The 21,717-nt window shown below is 40.2% G+C and overlaps 1 protein-coding gene and 1 long non-coding RNA gene across 3 annotated transcripts in view; one reads left to right on the forward strand and one right to left on the reverse strand.

Moving 5' to 3' along the window:
* Window positions 1-4,479, forward strand: part of LOC120433801 — a 7,596-nt gene extending 3,117 nt beyond the window's left edge. Inside the window, exon 2 of the long non-coding RNA XR_005608766.1 lies at window positions 4,298-4,479. This is a non-coding gene — a long non-coding RNA (uncharacterized LOC120433801). The remainder of the gene's footprint in view (window positions 1-4,297) is intronic.
* LOC116313819 (NXPE family member 3-like) overlaps window positions 1-21,446 on the reverse strand; it is a 27,316-nt gene extending 5,870 nt beyond the window's left edge. Inside the window, exons 1-7 of one of the 2 annotated variants that reach the window (XM_031731621.2) lie at window positions 21,382-21,446; window positions 20,648-20,821; window positions 19,029-19,481; window positions 17,325-17,617; window positions 16,979-17,049; window positions 14,817-15,023; window positions 13,923-14,735 (exon numbers count right to left, since the gene is read on the reverse strand). In XM_031731621.2, the coding sequence (XP_031587481.1) occupies window positions 14,179-14,735; window positions 14,817-15,023; window positions 16,979-17,049; window positions 17,325-17,617; window positions 19,029-19,481; window positions 20,648-20,761 (1,695 nt within the window). In that variant the 5' untranslated portion in view covers window positions 20,762-20,821; window positions 21,382-21,446 and the 3' untranslated portion in view covers window positions 13,923-14,178. Of the gene's footprint in view, window positions 1-13,922; window positions 14,736-14,816; window positions 15,024-16,978; window positions 17,050-17,324; window positions 17,618-19,028; window positions 19,482-20,647; window positions 20,822-21,381 lie in introns of those variants that run through there. The other variant, XR_005608765.1, reaches the window with a different exon arrangement.
* Window positions 21,447-21,717: the final 271 nt, after the last annotated feature.

The raw sequence follows: 21,717 nt of genomic DNA on the forward strand, positions 1-21,717 counted from the left end.
AAAATAGTGTCAATTTAATAGACACTTGTTATCAAATGCTGAATTTATCCAATGCTGACAGTTAACTCTCTAGGTTGCAGGACAACAGTTTAATTTTTGTGAAAAAAAAAAAAAAAAGATTCTGGTTTGAACAACCAGTGATCAGACAATAAATTTAGTTGTTAATATAGTAAATTCGGAGATGCTTTCTGCTTCATTGATGCAGCACAAATACTTTACTGTATGAGGGAAATTCTATTTTTGTGATAATATTTTGAACATGCATTTCTGTTGTCCTGTCATCTTAGTGGGTTAATAGCGGAGATGCAAATTAGTGGATCGTTCTTAGATTAATGAAAGGTGACTGAATTCTAGCACGAGTGAATGGGATGTGTTGGAGTTTGTTAGAGTGGAGACTCTAAAACACTGAGTTTCCTGTTGTGATGTGCGAGTGAATTCTGCACCCAGATACACAACTCTGAATACATAAGAACAAACTTCTTTTGTGAAGTACATGACAACATGTCACATGTTTTATGATGACGGGGAAAGAGAAAAACTGAATAAGATGGGTCTGTGACTTAAATGAGTGAGAAGCACAGACCTGGGGATTAAATTCATAGCTAATAAGACATTAGGCTTATGTTGTGTGTTGTGCGGCTGATGGTTGGTTTGGAATTAATCCAGCTGATCATTTTTCTTTTGTTGTGAAATTGAGCCTGCCAATTAGTATGATGGTATGATAAATCATGCTAATGGTATGATTTACCCTCCTGAGATGAGGAGCAAGTGTCATGACTTAACGAGGCCTTTTTATTTTGATACTTTCACAGTGCACTGAAAGTTTTGTTTGATAATCTCTGTTTGAGCAGATCTGCACGATTAGAACAGAAGCGCTATACGACACGTCGTTGAGAAAATTGTTGCAAGTGAGTTTCTCCACATTAAAATGGGCTCAGGAGAATGTCACTTATCTGGAACAATTAGAAAATAAGTTCCTGTCAAAAAGGATTCAGCGAGATAATCCGATCTAAAGTTCTTCTTTTTCTTTTGAAATGACGTCAATTTGCTGAGAGTGGAAACTAAATGCGACGATAGGTTCCACTATCAGCAAAGAAAGAAAGAAAGAATGAATGAATGAATGAATGAATGAATGAATGAGTGGAAGAGAGAAAAGAAAAAAACTGACTGACTGGTTAAAGCTGACAAAAGTTGACAAGACTTGACCACTACTCAAGGTTAGCCTCCACCTAGACAGGACAAAAGGGTGGATGAATTTATGTGTGTTTCTTTTTACAGGAGCAGAAAGATGACAGCAACATTCGAGGTTGCGTGAGCTTTGGCTGTACCGATTTAACCTTTTAAATGCCACTTTCTGTGTCTGTGTATCTATCAGGGGTGTTATTCACTACCTTGTGTTGCTCACAGAGATCACTGTGAGAAAGTGTGTATACACCTGCGCAGCGCTAACATTTGCATTTTCTTTTCTACAGCATTACAGTTCTTCATGTGATTTGATCATGTGATTTACACCAGGACAGCTGGTTGATGTTTTTGTACTACAGGATTTCTGGGTTCATGTGTGAAGAAAACTGTGTTTACAGGTTATGAGTTGGTGATGCTGTTACACTGTGTTGTTGGGAAAATGTGTAGGTTACGTTGACGATGTGAATAGACATTTCCTGTGTTGAAACTAGTGTCACTTCTTTCCACAGCTATGGATGGCTAACTTTATGGTCTTTTTATAGCACCTCTGGAACCTGTCGACCTGCGCCTGACCACCAGGATTGTCCATCTGTGTTGCTAATGTTTGTTTTTTCTAAGAGTGCATGTAGAGGATTCAGCAGAGACGGACAAGTAACATGAGAAAGCAAATAAGAGATGCAGTGTTTGTGGAATAGTTTAATATGGGGCTCATTAGCTGGCCACTACTGAGCTCCAAGTGATATGTGAGTGGAGTGACTTTGCTTAAGGGAAGTCACCGATTACATTAATGTTAACTGAGTACATGGGATGATCCATGTCTGAGGCAAATTATGCCAATAATTGTAGTTTACTGATTTGAGAAAACCTGCACATGATACTTGTCCTGCTGATGCTGAATGCTTTATTACTCTTATGATACAATTGTTTACAAGTGTGAAGTTTGGTTTTACTTCCAGAGCTTGTTTTCCAGGCCATGATGGTGTGTATGCAGGCTCCAGGCGGAGCCAGGTTTTAAGCAAACTTATTATGCAAAACACACTAACATCTTTAATTGCAGGGTTATAGGTCCGGGGTGGTGCTGCTCCAGAGGAGGAGACACCCTGATGTTGCCTGGGACTTGATCTAGCTAACCTTTTTCTTGAAGACAGGAATCTAGGTTTTGATGAGTTGACTCATGGGAGTGTCCATGCGTCAAGAGGAGGGGTCCAGAAATACATGAATTACATGAAACTATGTTTTTTTTTTATTTTTGCAGTGATTTGTGTGATTTATAGTTCATTTACGGGTATTAAACCTATGCAAAGTGGTGCATCCATGTTTAGATGAGGCTTTGATGGCCTATAAATGAAGCTGACTGAACTAAAGAATGTGGTGTGATGATGGTTTACATGCTTTCCAAATAGAGGGTTTTCCTCCTATCAAGGAAATACAGGTGCAGCAGTCAGAGTGTTGCTGAAAGGAATCTCCTGAGAAATCTTCAGAGGCCCAGTGAGAAGCAAGAACCATTCCAGGCATAGCTGACAGCCCAGGCAGTGGTTGAGGTCAAAGGTCAAGCTGTTTGGGGCCCATCATGAGATCAGACTTTGGAGCCACAGCAAGGACCATGAAGCTGCGTGGGAATGAGAGCTGTGCCAAGGGGGATTTCCAGAGGCCAACAGAGGAGATTGTGGACGACAGACGGGCACCTGAAGGATGAGGGGAGCGTGCCAAGCTACATCGACAGCGCAAGAGGAGTCCAAAGATGACATCATGATTCTGTGAGAAGCACAGGAACCAGAAGCTATGGTTGTGATGACAGCAGTTTCCTATGAACATCACCTAATGCTGTGTCACTGTACTATGCACATGATGACACTCTGAAGACTGCTGGGATGATAACAGCAGTAAGATAACTGGATCCAGCACCCTTTCCACAGAGGATTTTCCTGCAGAGGATGGACAGTGGAGGAGTCAAATGTCCCCCACAGGACAGAGGCCATAAAACGGCTGACGAGGTCTGCAGCTTTCACGATAGCTGAGACCCATGTTGATAAACAACAAAAGCAACTGGTATGTTTGAATGTCTATTCTACATACATTTGAACTCTGGTCCTATGGACAGTGATAGAAACAACTGTAAGAGACATGTATGACGCCCTGTAGAACTTAAACCACTCTGCAGAGAGACGTGATTTTCATGTCTTCTGGAGGAGCACCACCAAGCTGGAGTGATCTTGAAAATGTTAATTTTTTACTTTGATCATTAACAATTCATTTGTTTGCTTGTAGGATGCAGTTTACCATTGAATGAGATCAATGAGAAATTGGATAACTGCTAATACATTTGTCAAACTGTGTACGTTTACATATGCTGAGTATAAAAATGGTTGCATTAACACTGTCAGACATGAGGTATTCATAACTAGAGACTTTTCTAGCATAACTGCCGAAAGGGGAGAATGTTAGATTTGTATTGTTAATTGTCATTTATGTTTACAGATATCTACTCATATATGCTCAGAGTTTTATAATTAGTTGTAGATAGATAGAAGTTTGATCCTTAGTAGTCTGTGGAGACTCTGGCATTCACACACACACATACTTACATACCAGACAATGTACACTCATCAAACATGACTGACACCCTGAATGCTTTGAGAGAGATCCAGAAGGCCCAAAATCAGGACTATGTAAGTGATACAAGTAACTGGTTTTCTTGGCTTTACACTGGCTCCTGGCTACAGGTGCTAAAAAGACTACTTATTGGAGTTGGAATATTTTTACTTTTATTTTGTGTTTTTGTAACATGTATCCTGCCATGTCTAAAACTCATGATTAACCGCATAATATTTTCCACTGTTGCTGCATACGTAGCCGTGACGAATGATGATAATGACTCGGACCTGTTGGAACATGAAGACTTTGTGTGATTAATGACGATGTGACAGAAAATGTACAACAAGATGTTACATACTGATATCTCACTTAAAAGTTATACTGACAACAGGAGGGAATGTCAATGGAAAATTGTACTTAGTAGTCAGTATAATCTTTTAATGATATAAGTTTCCATATATGCTTAGAGGTGTATAATCAATTGTGTAGTGAACTGTTGGATTTTCTAGACCAGCAGGTTTAGGGAAGTCGTTTATGGGGTCACACACACACACACAGACACCTAAACATCCACATTCCAATGTAAGGAACAAACACCCACTGATGTATAAATAAAGACCAGGGCAGTCTCAGAGCGCGTGTCAGAGAGCCCTCACTCTCACTGCGGGTGCTCTGTGCTGCCCTTGTATACAAGTAAAACTGTGTTTCTCCTCTCTGATTCTCAACTGAAGAAGTGCTTTAGAATACATCTCTTGACGGTACCACACTGAACCTTCAGCATAAACAAACACAACACAATACCATAACAACTGCAGATGTAATGGCATGCAAATAAAACTTAACAATTAAATATGCAACATTGTTATACAAAAGAGTATTATATACTTGCACATCAGATGTTTGGGATATTGAAGGTGACCTATAAAATATAGATCCATTGATTAAAAAGAAAATGTTATAAAACATAACATGCTTTTGTGGCCATCAAATGCTAACATTAAAGTGTTAAGAACATTAGATGTTTATATACCTGCCACAGAGGCCAGATCAATGTGCTAGAACAGGGGTGGGCAATCTCAGTCCACGAGGGCCGGTGTCCCTGGAGGTTTTAGATCTCACCTTGGGTCAACACACCTGAATCACATGATTAGTTCGTTACCAGGCCTCTGGAGAACTTCAGGACATGTTGAGGAGCTAATTTAGCCATTTAAATCAGCTGTGTTGGTTTGAGGACACATCTAAAACCTGCAGGGACACCGGCCCTCGTGGACTGAGATTGCCCACCCCTGTGCTAGAAGGTAGCCAACTTACCGACGTATAGGCTCTGGTGTACTGCTTTCTGGACTTGGCCAAAGCTGTCAGATAAAATCATCAAACACCAAACTTGTTGATTATGGCTGCTCAGATTCTTACCACTATATATAGAACGATAGAATGATATTAGTCTTATATTCAGACATTGAATGCATTATACCGGAACTGAGAGCACTAGCATCTCAAATTAATGAATCCTTGAGATTTACATACCACCGTGTCAGAGAGGGGTGAAGTAACGGGTGGTACCCTAACGATAACTTCATCATCCTCCTCATCTTCTGAAACACTAACATCTGTGGCAACGTATGAAATACTTTGGTTAAAATCTTCAACACAGTAATCCTCTTGGAAACTGCCAAGCAAAGACTCACAGCCTTGGCCAGCCGCTTGAGGAGGTACACCAGACAGATAGAAGGCAGGAGAATAAACCAGCTGTTCTCCACAGAACCAGCAAAGGTGTACTCTCAGTGGCAAGGGAACAATAAGAGAACAGCACCACCAAGGCTGGAGACGGAGCAATACTGGAGGAGCATATGGGAGAAGGACGCAACCCATAACGGCAATGCTCAGTGGCTAGTGGATCTGAGGGCAGACCATAGCAACCTCCCTGAACAGGGTCCAGTAACCATCACAGTGGCAGACATCCAAGCAAGGGCCTCTAGTATGAAGAGTTGGACAGCACCAGGGCCCGACATGGTTCACGCCTACTGGCTGAAGAAGCTGACTGCACTCCACAAGCGTCTGGCAGCACAAATGAACCAGCTGCTAGTTAACGAGAGACACCCGGAATGGTCCTGGTCCCCAAGGACCCAAAGAAGGGACTGGTCCCATCCAACTACCAACCAATTACCTGCCTCAGTACTACATGGAAGCTCCTGTCAGGCATCATATCGGCTAAGATGAACAGGCACATGGGTCAATACATGAGCGGGGCACAGAAAGGGATTGGCAAGAATACCAGAGGCGCAAAACACCAGCTACTGGTAGACAGAACAGTCAGCCGAGACTGCAAGACCAGACTGACCAACCTGTGCACAGCCTGGATTGATTACAAGAAGGCCTATGGCTCAATGCCCCACAGCTGGATACTGGAATGCCTAGAATTGTACAAGATCAACAGGACCCTAAGAGCCTTCATCAGGAACTCAATGGGGATGTGGCGTACAACACTAGAGGCCAACTCCAAGCCCATAGAACAAGTCACCATCAAGTGCGGGATCTACAAGGAGATGCTCTGTCCCCACTGCTGTTCTCCATAGGCCTGAACCCCCTCAGTGAGATCATTAACAAGACTGGCTACGGATACCGACTACGGAACGGAGCAGTTGTCAGCCACCTCCTGTAAATGGATGACATCAAGCTGTATGCCAAGAGTGAATGAGACATCGATTCACTGATACACATCACCAGGCTATACAGCAATGACATTGGAATGTCGTTCGGACTCGAGAAGTGTAGTCGGATGGTAACAAAGAGAGGGAAGGTAGTCAGAACTGAGGGGATTGAACTACCAGAAGGCAACATTGCAGACATAGAGGACAGTTACAAGTACCTGGGGATCCCACAGGCGAATGGGAACCATGAAGAGGCCGCTAGAAAGGCTGCAACCACCAAATACCTGCAGAGGGTCAGGCAAGTCCTGAGGAGTCAGCTGAACGGTAAGAACAAGATCCGGGCCATCAACACCTACGCCCTCCCTGTGATCAGGTACCCTGCTGGGGTAATAGGCTGGCCAAAGGAGGAGATAGAAGCCACTGACATCAAGACAAGAAAGCTCCTGACCATGCATGGAGGGTTTCACCCCAAGTCCAGCACCCTGAGGCTGTACGCTAAGCGGAAGGAAGGGGGCCGGGGACTGGTGAGTGTCAGCACCACAGTCCAGGATGAGACAAGAAACATCCACGAATACATCACGAAGATGGCCCCAACTGACAGCGTGCTCAGTGAATACCTCAGGCAGCAGAAACCCAAGAAAGAGGAGGAAGGCGAGGAACCATCATGGAAGGACACGCCCCTGCACGGTATGTACCACCGGCAGATAGAGGAGGTGGCTGATATCCAGAAATCCTACCAGTGGCTGGACAAAGCTGGACTGAAAGACAGCACAGAGGCACTAATCATGGCAGCACAAGAACAAGCTCTGAGTACAAGATCCATAGAGGCTGGGGTCTATCACACCAGGCAAGACCCCAGGTGCAGGCTGTGTAAAGATGCCCCAGAGACAATCCAGCACATAACAGCAGGGTGCAAGATGCTAGCAGGCAATGCATACATGGAACGCCATAACCAAGTGGCCGGCATAGTGTACAGGAACATCTGTGCCGAGTATAACCTGGAAGTCCCGAGGTCAAAATGGGAGATGTTTGTTTCTCCAGCAAACATCAGCTGATACTAGAAATTAATATTAAATAAATTCTAACAACAGCTTATCAAGCTTGAACGTGCTGCTGTTGTTTTGCGCAACATCCGCTGGTTTCCTCTTTCTGGTGCAAAGTGGGCGATAAACAAACAAGAGAGACGGGACTTGTGGCAGAAAAGCCAATCAGCTGATCATTGATCAGTTTCATGATTGAAGTAGAAACAGGAGAGGGAGGGGGAGAGAATGAGAGAAGAACAGGCAGTTGTGCAGCAAAAACACAGAATAACTTCTTTGTGTCTTTTTTTCATTCTAGCTGAAGTACGGGACGAATCGCGTTCCTTTTCTATGGGCTCAAATTGTGGTCATAAATATTTTGTACTTGTAAATCAGGATTTGTATGTGTAAAAAGAAATTGTGTGTGTGTAAAAAAGATTTGTGTGTGGACTTAGCCAAAAAATACCTGTGAAACTCTGCACTCAGGTTTCAAGTTACAAGTACGAATTTTGACCCTACTTTTCTTCCTTTCGTCTGATTGGCCAATGTCATGTCAATCACAAATTTAACTATCCAATCAGAGAACAGATGGGTTTGGCTGTCGGAGGGGCGCTTTTTTGAACTGCAGATAACTAATAGTGCTGCCTGTTGTGCAGTTAGTTTCCGAAACTCGTTATTCATGGTTACATTCAATTTTAGACTGATGTGGGCTAAAGCCTAGCATAGCCTGTACCATTTTTATGACGGAGACATTTTATGAGTGAGCTTGACTTTAAGTGACTTACAGGTTTCTTTGAAAAATACTTTCTTATATCCAGGTTCTTCCTTTTTGCTGCCATCCTCCTCTCCTCCTTGCAGGTCCTCGCAGCGCAGGCTTGCCGCTGCTAAAACTAAACAGAGCTCCCTGAAAGGCACAGCCAATTACATTGGCCATATTTGTCACATGAGGTAGGACTCCAGTAGAGAACGTAATTTAACTCTTTCTGCACCGCTGGGTGAATGAAACGTTGATAGATCGTTTTTTTTTTCTTTCTATCGGGTTTGTTTTTCTTTAGTCGAAGAGATCAAATTATTGGTGGGGACAAATCAATAATCGCTGGATATTGGTGGGGACATGTCCCTTCCGTCCATGCCACATCTACGCCCTTGGTTGATACAGACTATCGAACTTTGAGTTTCCCAGTCAAACTTAGCTTTGAAGCACCTGCTAAAAACACTTTTACTCTTGTACATTTCATAACAAGACACCATAGCCAAAATATCAACTCTAAAAAAAAATTCAAAGCTGCAGCACATACAGCAACAAACACTGTTAGTAAATGTATCCTGGAGTTTATGCAGGCGCAGAAAGTGCTACTGCTGTAAGTAAGCCTAACAGCTTCCAGATCACTTATTTTTCTGGAAAGATGGTAAGAAGGGAATTACTGCTCATTTCTACAATCTCTCAGATGTTGGAATACAAGCCTTATACAATACAACTCTCGCGGCCCGGTACCAAACGAGCCTGGGTGTTGGGGACCGCTGCTGTGCAGGAGGCACTAGATTGATTGCCAATGGTCTACAGCAGGGGCGATTCTAGGATCAGAGCTTTGGGGGTGCTGAGCACCCAGTGAGCTGCCCAGCCAGGCAAAATAAACTTTACACATCACGATGAGACTTCTTCCCTGTCTCTGTCAGTCCCTGCATACTTAAATGTCTCCAGTTGTCCCAAGTTCTCTATGACTGTCTCCTTGGTGCATTTAAACCCCTGTTTCTCCCAGTCCTCGCTGTGTGTTGTCTTCGTCTCTGTTATCAGTCATCATAATTTTACCATCTCTGTGCAAGTCTGTAAATTTACAGGAGAGCTGCCTAGCATGGATGGCCTGGTTCATATTAACAGACAATTACAGTTTAATCTCAAGGGATGAGAAATATATCATAGAAGCAATGAAAGCCTATTTCTCTATGCAACTTCTGCTTGTCCCATCACGTTGCTGGTCATCTATGGGAAATTTGAATTGTTATGTAATGGCAAACTAGCCAGTACATACGCTTGTGAGAGAGTGTGGATGAAGCTCGACAATTGAAAATTGACCTTTCTAATTAAGATGCCGTTTGACTCGTTCTGCTCTGAATGATGCAAATGAAGCCTGCAAAGTGTTCGCTGGAGCACAGCGCAGATCCAAAACAGGAAAATCAATCAAATTTCAGGACGTACAACGGTAACAGGGGGCATATATATATCTATCTATCTATATCGATAGATAGATAGATAGATAGATAGATAGATAGATAGATAGATAGATAGATAGATAGATAGATAGATAGATAGTGTCAGGAAGAGAAAGATATTATTTGCTGCTATTTTTATAATCATCATTACCATTTCATGTTAATAGTGATGTTGTATTTAGATGCATTCAGATGTTCAAATATATTGGTATCATATTAGTCTTTATTACAGGTTCAGTATAACCACTTCAAACTGTTGAGTTGAATTTATAATTTTAAAGGCTTTTGAATGTTTTTATATTCTTACACATAGTCTTCAGTGGGTGAAGCACTCAAAGAGCAGGGACAGGAAACACGTCTGCAAGGCATGCTTTTGCAGAAGTGAAACCGAAAGCAGAGTGAGTGCAAGCCAAAGAGTAGGGTGTTTATTATGCATTTATCTTTGATTTAAGCTTTAAGTAGTTGGATTAGATTGAAACAGTTGTTTTATACATTTTACATAGAAGTTAAGATCATTACACACAGGATGGTCTTAGCCTGGTTGCCTAAGTTGAGGTCAACTAAGGTTCAGAAAGCAGATGCAAACTCTGCACGCACAGACAGACGTGACATACACATACAGACACAAATAGTGAGAGGTCACGACACGTACGCAGTACACAGCATGCACGCCCCGCACGCACGTACGCACACACAGATAGACTCATTTAGTAGGTAAGAGTTTATGACTGCAAAGTTGTGCATGAGTGACATTTTGTGCAGAACGTGGACCAGATGTCCCAGAAGATAAGCGACAGCGAAGACAGCTGAGAGGAAGCACCTGGCGTCGATTCAAGAAGATGTTCTGTTTTAGACTATGTTAAGAGTCATTGTGGTTTTGGAGTGACGATGCTTTGTTTAACTCTGCCTGGTAACAGGAAGACTGCCAACCCTATAAAGTCTTTGTGCTGACGATTGTAGTTAGTCCAATACTGAATCTGAACAGTATTGGCTCCGCATATGTGTATTCATTAAAATGCCGTCTAATTGCACACCGGACCGGATCTGTGGTTATTTTTGGATTCCTCTCTCAACATTTGAACCTTAACAATAGATAGATAGATAGATAGATAGATAGATAGATAGATAGATAGATAGATAGATAGATAGATAGATAGATAGATAGATAGATAGATAGATAGATAGATAGATAGATAGATAGATAGATAGATAGATATTAATAAAGGATTCCTTCCATTTCCTTTTTATACGTCTAACATAATAACCTGACCTTTTGTGGTGCAATGAATGATTGATACAATCAACAAGCATTAGGCTGCTCAGCATCAGATAATGTAAACCTGTTGTTCTGAAAATGTGGCAGTTATAAGATGGTTATAAAACAATACATCAGTGAGAAGCAGTGTTGGGCAAGTTACTTTGAAAAAGTAATTATAATAGTTACTAGTTACTTCTTCAAAAAAGTAACTGAGTTAGTAACTAACTTACAAGATTCTAAAAGTAATTAATTACTTTAAAATTAACTATTGCATTACTTAACAAAAACGTTTAACCCTCTGGGGTCCAGGGTATAATTGGCCATTTATGACTACTTTTGATTTTCTCTCTACATTTCACCTTTAAAAACTATTTACTTTGCCTTGTTTGGTATCATTCTTTTCAGCACAACCTCACGTTTCTGAATTTACAGTTATGTCTTCATTTTGACGTACTGTATTAACTAATTGATCTAAAATCAGACAAAAAACATTAAATCCGAGTAGAAAAAGTTATATTTTTTACTGTAACAATCACAAACATGTTTATTGAATCATATTTCATAACTTTAAATGCAAATATAAATTGTCAATTTTAAAATCATATGCACAAGTTTTGCAAACAAAGTTATTTGCAGCCATTTACCTTATACCCTTTTTTTAATAACCATTTCAAACTATTTACAGAACAATCAGGTGCATTCTGCATTCAATAAGATGCCACACAAATTATTTGTGCCACTCCCAAAAAATAATTTCTGTCCACTATAAAGTAGAACATCACAAGCCTGATACCTGCAGGTCTGACAGCAGGAGGTGTATCACCCCTCCTGTTTTCTACCTGGAGACAGAAGTCGCCTCATTGTTCTGACACACAACACCAAACTATCCACAACACTACTGTTTTTTGTTTTGTTTTTTTGTTTTTTTGTTCATAAGCAGAGAGTGCTTGCTAGCGCCGTCCTTAGACAGTAAATGTGACGAAACTATTTAGGAAGAAACACCATGTATATATTGTTATCATGACTCTGGTTTTACGTGGCCTATCAACACAATTTAAAAACTGGTATATATCACCTTGATGCTTTGTCATCTTGAAGTGGTCATGTGATTGGCTTGATATAAGGTGCGGTAAGCTGAAGACAGCTTTAACTGTCTGTTTGTTGAAAAATAGTAACGTGACCGCACTGCATTTTCTTGTTAGTAACGGTAACGGCGTTGTAACGATAGAAATAGTATTTGGTTAGATTATTTGTTACTGGAAAAAGTAACGTTAGTAACGTCGTTATTCCCATCACTGTTAACTAGGCAGCTCATTCTCTTTTTATGAAGATATAACACATCTTGAGTTCACCTTAAATATGTATAAACTAAATTCTAATGGATTGTTAACACAATCCCAATCCTACACTCCTACACAGTTTTATCAGAATTCATTCAAAACTTTTTGAGCCACCATGTTTACAGACAGAATGACCCAGATGCATGTAAACATGTCCCAAAACATAACTGCCCTTAAACCTGAAAGGCATTTCACGCTGGGAGTGAAATTTTGTGCTAACCTTTGTTTTTGTCCCTTTAACTTCCTGCGTTTATGCTGACCATGTTTAAAGCACAAATCAGTTTGATTTGTTAGGTGATGCAGTGGGAAACTACATTATAGAAGTGGCACGATACCACTTTTTTATGTCCGATACCGATATCATAAATTTGGATATCTGCCGATACCGATATGAATCCGATATTGTGTGTTTTTTAATCAATAAAACTGTTTTTTTTAATATCTTGCTGCATTTTGTATAAGTTCATACTCAAGTTTAAATAAACAACAACACTAAAGCTATTCTGTTATACCTGTGTGTAAAAAATATACTGCACCCAAAATATTTCATAGTTCAGCAACACTGATCAATCTAATAAACTTAAACCTGCTCCATCCTCCCTATTCTGGTATTTTAAAGAGTACTTAACAGAAATATTAAGCAACCTAACTAATAGGGTTGCAAACTCCCAAAAAAAAAAAAAATAGGGAACCACCCCCACCCTCCACCTCATGATGCTTAATCGATGTAATCAACTTTAATTTGATGCAGGGTGAAAAAAAATGCACAGAAACAAATTATTTTTCAAGAATAATGAAATAGATTCAACATCTTTCTTCAACAGAATTGCAGAATTCACAGACGGTACCTTCCCAAAGGAAAAAGTACTATAGCTTACTAGGGTATATTAGACTTAACAGTTACTATATGCAGTAATGGACTTCTATACATTTTACATCAGATTAAAACTTTGGGTGTAAGATTCAGATAATTATTTATTAAAAGCTAGACATTTTAAATGAGAATAAGAAAGAAAAGTATGTCTTTGTGCCCCCTTTTCCCTGTTCATGCCCTATCGGCCCCCCTGGCTAAATTTTTCTAGATCCGCCCATGCACAGTTACCAGCCGTCAGCTACAAGAAAAGGATCCTGGTGTAGAAAGTAATATTAAATAAATTCTAACAACAGCTTATCAAGGTTAAACGTGCTGCTGTTGTTCAGCCGCTGGTTTCCTCTTTCTGGCGCGAAGTGGACCAAAAACAAAGAAGAGAGAGGGACTCGCTACAGAAAAGCCGATCAGCTGATCGTTAAGCAGTTTCACGATTGAAGTAGCAGCAGGAAGGTGAGGGAGAGAGAGGCGCAGTCGCTCCATATATCGGTTGTTAAGCTTAACATGGGAATGCTTTACAAACATTCAGAGATGAACTTACACACTTGCTTTACTTCTCTCTGGGATAACTTCCTCGGAGATGAAATGCTGGTTTGGTAGTGAGGCTACAGATACACACAGCTGCTCTATCACGTGAGCACACTGCTCCGATGTGCTACGGTTATGAGCTGAGTTACGCGGTGTTGCAAGTTTTGTGAGGTGCTTTTTTTTATATTTAATGGATCGGATTACATTTTTTATTTTTCGCCGATATCCGATCCAGTAATTTAGGTCAGTATCGGACCGATACCGATACGTAATATCGGATCGGTCCATCTCTACTACATTATTTAACAAATCAAATAGGGACTGTGATTAAAAACAAAAAAATGGATTAAATGTACTGTATGCAGAAAGTGGAACCAATAAGGCTGATTAAGATGGTTACAAGCTTTCTCTGGAGCTACTCTGAACATTTATAATAGTTACTTTTACTGTTTACTGTAGTTAGTTTAGTTCAAATAGATTGTAAATAAATGTGTGTGCATAGACTGCTGAAAACCCCCCACATCTAGCCATCCTTTTCAGGGCATATGTACGACAAGAGAACATTAATCATGTTCTTAATAATGGGAGGTTGTGGGTGGAGTTCTTGGGGCAGGTGGTGGGCAATGACCATCTCCCAGGCATTCACCAGATGGACATTCAGTCCTTTGAATATGGCCTTGAGCACTTTGAGTTGCTGCAGCGTGTACCAGTCACTGTTAGTAGATGAGTGAAGGAAACATGTTAAAGATTTGGGGTTTCCGGTCCGAATAACCACCAGTGTGTCTGGAGCCCTGGACAGCAGCCGCACCACTGCCCTGCGGATGGACAACATCCGCCGGATGTAGAACTCCAAGGGAAAAGTGGCAAAGTGTGCCCAGATTCCAAGTACTACAACGGTTTTGCTGCCTCCAACCATGTTGTCTATCTCGTTGGCAATATAATGCAACTCAATGGCTGGGACAGTAGTGCTCCGGAGAGGAGGACCGTGGCAGCGGTACTTCACCATGATGTTGTTTATATAGTTCAGGGCAATGAAAGGTCCAGCTTGTTTCTCACTATTCAGGTCAAACTCCTTGAGATCTGAAAGTATTACATTAATGCGTGTGATAAGGTGTCTAAAGAAAATCAGAGGGGTGCCTGAAAGGGTTGTGGGGTAGTTACCTGGTAGTGTAGCCGTAAGGTGTTCGAACCACTGCCTAATGGTGGAGTCTCCATACATATGAACCACCTTGCCTTTCAGGCACTGAGTGATGGCTGAGGAAGTGTTGAACTGACGAATTTTTGTGCCACCTAGTCCTCGCCAAACATCTTGGTAGTAATAGCCTGAGGGTCCAGACTCCTCACTGCCGCTCTTCTCCTCTAACTGTCCTGAGAACAAGTCAACAGACACGCTATATGACTATTTTTGAGTTATTAACAAGAAAAGACCCAAACAAAGTCTTTGCTTTATTCCTTTACCTGTATGGGTGAATCAAATCTAGTATTAATTATCATTTTAATTTTACAAGACAGCTGAATGCTGTAGTTTTCTAACCTCACTCAAGTTGAAGTACATTCAGTTTGTTTATGACTTTTTTTAGTCCAAAAAATATAAATGCAGTACGCTGGTGATTACCTAATTTAAATGTTCACCATCCACTGTTGAAGATCATCTTGTCATGCATTTATGCACCACTATGACTACTGCTGTTTTATTAGATCACTTCCTGGAAGTCCCATCACTTTCATGTGCAATCTTGGAAACATGGCGTCAAACCAGGTACTTATTCTGGATGGCAATATTTTGACCTCCAGTGACACTGTAAGCAATCTTGGAGTCATGTCATTCAATGCACATGTTAAACAAATATGCATAACTGCTTTCTTGCATTAGCGCAGTATCTCTAAAATGAGAAATCCTGTCTCAGACTGATATGGAAGAATTAGTTAATGCATTTATGAATTCTAGACTGGACTACTGCAATTCATTAATATTAGGATAGCCTAAAAACCCCACAAAAGCCTTCAGTTGATCCAAAATGCTGCAGTGAGAGTACTGACAGAAACTAAAAAAAGAGAACATATTTCTCCCATATTGACTTCTCTTCATCGGCTCCATTTACAACCTTAATCAAATTTAAAGCCCTTCTCCTCACATACACGGTCTGGAATTATCAGGTCTTCTCTTATCTTAAAAACCTCATAATACCATATCACCACAATAGAGCACTTCACTCTCAGACTGCTAGTTTACTTGTGGTTCCTAGGGTAGAACAAATTATAACAACAATTGCCTCAAGCCACTTGGTATTGTAACATAAAGACCCTACAATAATACAGAGAAAACCCCAACGATCAGATGGCCCAATATGAGCGAGCACTTGCTGACAGTGGGAAGGAAAAACTCCCTTTTAACAGGAAGAAACGTCCAGCAAAACCAGGCTCAGGGAGGGGTAGACATCTCCAGTGACCAGATGGGGGTGAGAGCATAAAGAGAGTCTAAAATACATGCTGTGGAAGAGAGTCAGAGATTAATAATAACTAATGATTAAATGCAGGTGAGTCAAAAAGAAATACTCAGTGCATCATAGGAAGTCCCCAGCAGCCTAGACCTATTGTAGAGTAACTAAGGAAGGGTTCAGCGTCACCTCACCCAGTGCTATATGCTTTAGCAAAAAGGAAGGAAAAAAGCTTTCAGGAGCCACCTTTGTGGAATCAACTCCCAGTTTGTATTTTGGAGACAGACTCCCAGTCTCCCTGTTAAGATCCAGCAGTGACCCAATACTTTTCAGTATCACAATTTCCACAATTTTCCCCAAAAAGGTGGGAGGTCAACCAGGAGTTGTACAATAATCTCCTCCAGCGCCTGAGGGAGAACATTCGGCAGACACAACCTAAAATGTGGGCTTTGACGGCACAGTAACATGTCCTAGAATGGAGGGCATCTAAAACACAGGAAATTTTTTTAACTACACGGACACATCTGACCCAAAATAGTGCAAGGGAAATAAGTGCAAGGGAACAGAATGGGACATCCAGGGAGCAATCTATAACTAACTATATTGTTGAAAATGGGCTTAAGATGCACAAAAAAACAACACTCAAGGAGACGGACTAGCCTAATATAAATCAGTTGAGGTCAGTTCCCAGAACTTTCTGATCATACCTCACATTCTTATAATAAACCTCTTTATTCTGGAAATAAGAACAGTTCATAACATGTGGATGAAATGAACTATCCATACAGAGGAATAATTACACTGTTGGTAGTTAATTCAACATCCACGAACTATCAAATGTTCTACAAATGTTTATTTAATATAGGTGTTAACATCGGGCTTTACCTTTCATTTTTGGAAAAATGGTGACACCTGCAGGTCCTGAAGCTCCAATGGAGACTTTCAGGTTGACACCACTGAGGCAAAGCACACACAATAAAAGTTCTTAAGAAAAATGTGAAAGAATGTCAAAGTTTTTTAAACTAGAAATTTATTAGAGATGGCAGGCAGCAAAAACAGATTAAATCATATTAAACATTAAACAGTTGACAGGGAAACTGGCTAACACACAACAGTGAAGCATTTTCCAACTGGAGAAAAAGATAGTTCCCTCTTTTTGCTGTGGAGAGTAAAACAAAGAAAAAAATTGACGTTTATACTTTTACACTAAGGACATAAAAGAAATCCTCACCTCTGAAAAAGCTTCTCCATGGTTGTGATGTTTTGTTGATATCCTCCATTGAAGTAATTCATTCTGGCATCACAACTCAGATTATCAGGCTTGTAGCAGAACCAGGGTTCGCCTGTATGGAGGTCAGTGTAGTTGCACAGAGGCTTCTGGGTTGGACGCAAACATATGTTACAGGTTGTAGTTTCAGTGAGTGAGCCTGACTGGAAGACGCTCTTAAAGAAAATCCTGTCAGGGTGTTCTCTGTTCAGCCTGCGCAGCTCCATGACTGCCTCACTGGGGTGAACCAGTGTCACCTGTAGAAAACAGACTCAGAGTTTTGCAACCAGATTTCAGAGAAATATGTATAATTACTACAACCTTTGAATACAGCATCTTGATTCATGCTCAATCATCCCGGTAAAAGTTGATTCAGTTCATCTGGACGTTTTCAGTGGGAGAAACGTTTCGTCACTCACCCAAGTGACTTCTTCAGTCTCGCTGACTGCAGGTTTCCCCAACCTTATAAAAAGGGCATCTCCATGAAACTCAAGAAGTCACTTGGGTGAATGCCGAAACGTTTCTCCCACTGAAAACGCTACGTCCAGATGAACGGAATCGACTTTTGGGGAATTAGCATTTCTGGTGGGTGGTAAGTAATTCATTCAGATTATATGCTGGCAAAAGGAAACGGAAAGAAAACTTTAACTTTTGTCAGGGTCAGCATTCCATTCCCCTGGTTCAAGTAGCATTAAAGACTAACTATTTAGTATGGGCTATTTACAGTGGGTGGAGATACACAGCAAATGGCCTTGGGTTGGAATTTAACCCATCTGGTGCATTTAGCATTGGAACACATGGTTGCCTAAACTGGTGCCTAAATTTCTTAGCAATTTAATAGAATTGTCTAACAGCTATGGTTCAGTGGAAACGATGAGTTGGTTCTATTTCCTAAGTAAGCTATGATCATTAAATATGTGCAGCAAAGGTCTGTTGGGGGAGCAGCAAAATAATTTGTTTTGTAACAGATAAAGAATTCTTGTTTCTGTTAAAGCATATTTTGTCATCCAGCCCAAACCAAAGCTAGTGACTCTAGATGAAATAATTTGTTTTTAAAGCTTCAGGTTTTGGCCATTGAGGTCATGATCATACCTTGGTAGTTAGCAAGGAGCACCATACTTCATTACATGGGCTAACTACAAACATGCTAACTTTTGTGCTAATATTTCTCCTACTGCAGAAACTGAACACTATCTTGAAGTATAACCCGAAACCACATTCCCCCTCCATTACAGTTGCCATTAACACAAAAATAAGCATTATAAACATCACAATCTATGAGAACTTTGGAAGTCAGTCTCAGTTCCTTTTGGGGAACACACCTCCTCATTAGTTTCTTTTTTCACCCCCAGATTGCTGCTCAGTATTGCGTAAGAATAAAGTGACTGTTTGGTCTTAGCATTTGTCCTAATATCAATAGCTAAAAGTAGGGGTAACAGAGTTTATGTGCAAAGTTGCGAAGTAGGTTTCTTTATGCCAACGCCAACAGGAAGCTAACATTTTACATCAGCTTGAAACATTACTTTACTATTAAGTCTTTGTCTAGAGAAATGGGAAGATGTTTTTTTTCTAAACATTCCAGTGATTGAAAAACAGGAAGAAGGGATGTTGACGTTTAGGCTTACAATGCCTTCAACCACATGTAAAATGATAAATTTTCTTAATCACCTGGACCTGTGCACTTCCTTTCCAGAGTAAAAAGAATACAGCTGTGTAGGAGCCATTGAGATGATCCACCACTTTTCCTGCAACACCTGCACCGATAGTTGGGCTGTGCAGCCGGGCAAGTAAAACATCTCCTCCAAACTTTTTTGGACGGCCCTGAAAGTCCTTCATGTTAATCAAAACCTCCAGCTTATCTCCTATGCGCCACTGGCCCCCTCCCGTCTTTGGAAGAATGGTGAAGGTGCTTTGGGCCGGATCACTGGTCTTTTCCAGGGAAAGAGGAAATGGTAAATGTGGCATTTCAGGCCAAGTAATAGACTCTAGCAGGAGGTGTTCTTCTTGAGCCTCCTTAGGGGACAGTGGTTGTAACTTGCAGAAGTCATAATGCATGTCAGTAGATAGGGTAACAGCGGCAGGCCTTGAGAATGTGCTGATGGTCTTCATTTTATTCTGAAACTGCAAAATTAATCATTGAATGAAGACATGCAATACAATTCAGGACACCTAAGAATCAACATGTTCCATTACCCAGTTTAAGAAAATGAAATCTGAATAGGGCTCTGAGAGTTGGAAACAAAAACATTTCATACAAAGCAAAAGTTATGGATTTTGAAGCTGCTTAGTTGCCATGATAAATTTTAAAAAGAGGTAAATACTAAAAACAATTCAAAACTGTTAAAAATTCTTCTGATGTGATAAGACACCAAAACTATTCTTTGTACATAAATAAATAAATAGAAATCCTTAAAATATATGCATTACCAGTTTAACTAAGCTAAGTAAAATACAGACAGATTACACTCTCTATGATAAGACAAACTAAATGCAGTTGTGACAAATGCAAAATGTGGTTACTGGCAGAAATTTTGCCTTTTTTCACCAGGATGTGAATCTTATAATACCGATCTTTATAATGTGAGATACATAATTGATTTAAATTTGGAGGGACCAATCAGCACTCTCCAATGAGTTGATTTTACCATAAAACTCACATACAAGGCTACATTAGTTACTAGCTTACAACAGGGTTGCCAGGTCAGGGTGACACATTCTGCCTAACAAGAACTAAAGGACTAAAAAACAAATTAAATAGAAGTAAATAAAAATTAAGTTTAAAAAGCAAAAAAAGTTATCTTGTGTTGCAGATTAAATATTAGTATACTTAGTATTTTTGCACCACCAACAAGATGATTGTCAAAGGGCTACATCCAAAAACGTGACCATTTTTGGGAGTAGTTTGTGCCTCCGCTGCAGGGAAGGGGTGGAGCAGTGGGTTTTCAGGGTGTGGTGAAAGATGGAGGCTGATTCACACACCTGACCTCATCATCTAATCATGTCTCCCCTGTTAAGGATGTTGCCGAGAGACTGGTGTGTGCTACTTTAAAACTGGAAAATAAAGGATGTTTAAAAACTACAGCGCTGTGGTCATCGGATCGCTCATTGTCACATTTACCTATTTAATCTAAAAACTATAAAGCAGATAAAAGTCATGTGAAAGCACTGTATGACCTGAGAATTGCATCTGGCTCTTGGACATCTGACACATCAAAACTACATTATTCATTTAACCTTTTTTCAACACAAAAACTGTATTCACTAATTAGAAAAACACAAGTTCTTACCTCCAGGGTGTTCATGATAAATAACACCAGGATAAAAAGAATGAAGAACAGGAAAATCCAGACACATTTTGGGAGTCTAGTAAAGGCCTGTCGTTTACAAACTTGGAGCTTCATGATTGGTAAACAGTCCACATTTCTGGCTGCAGTGTTGCACTATGACCAGTTCACCAGACACTAGATTTTATGAATGAAATTAAAACAAAAACAATAACAAAGTATATTCAAAGTATATGTAAAAAACAAACAAACAACAAATTGCAGTTGCAAATCCTCTCTCAGTTACAAACTGTTTAATTACTGAAACCAATATATTCTATTAAACTGACATTATTGTTATTATTTTTTTATTGACTCATCAGGATATGATGCTGAGGAGTACAAAGGTCTTGATGTAAGTAGTAGTTAATGTGTAAAGAGTTGTAAAGACAGAAACATTTTTGGATTTATCAAATAAGTGGAAAAGGAAAGTCTGGTAGAGATCGTAGAAATAAATGCTTCCTAATAAATGTCCTCGGTTCAGACGTGTGTCAAAGATGTAGACGTCTACAGTTTAAGCATTTATGCGTAAGACACAAGCAGAAGTGAAAACGGCAATATTTGTCTGTAGAAAAATGGCACCCAGTCTAAAATGGCACAAAATCCCTTACAAAGCACACAAGTACATTGATAATGTATTGTAATGCTCAAATAATCTCATTTTGACATTTACTTCTCAAGTCTATAGGACATCTTACCTCGACGGAGGAGATTCTTTTGGTGAGAACCAGCGGTGAAGCTGATTGCATTGATTTGCTGTTTGCTCAGTTGTGACACAATGAATCAAATACATACCAAAAGTTAATTATTATCCAAGAGCAATGGTACTCTGTCCACTGCAAATCAGTGCAAGGGGGACAAAAGGAAATCACCCAAAAAAAGTGTAGGATACCAGAGTGATCAGAGGAATTCCATAAGACAATCAAATAATATTCAAGAAAGCAAAATCCATTCTATCCAAATATTAGAGCCATACTATTAATATGAGTAAGCACATAACATAGTCTAATTAATAAAGACTAAATGAAGTGGAT

Source organism: Oreochromis aureus, linkage group 17 (assembly GCF_013358895.1).
Source record: "Oreochromis aureus strain Israel breed Guangdong linkage group 17, ZZ_aureus, whole genome shotgun sequence".
Lineage (NCBI taxonomy): Eukaryota > Metazoa > Chordata > Actinopteri > Cichliformes > Cichlidae > Oreochromis > Oreochromis aureus.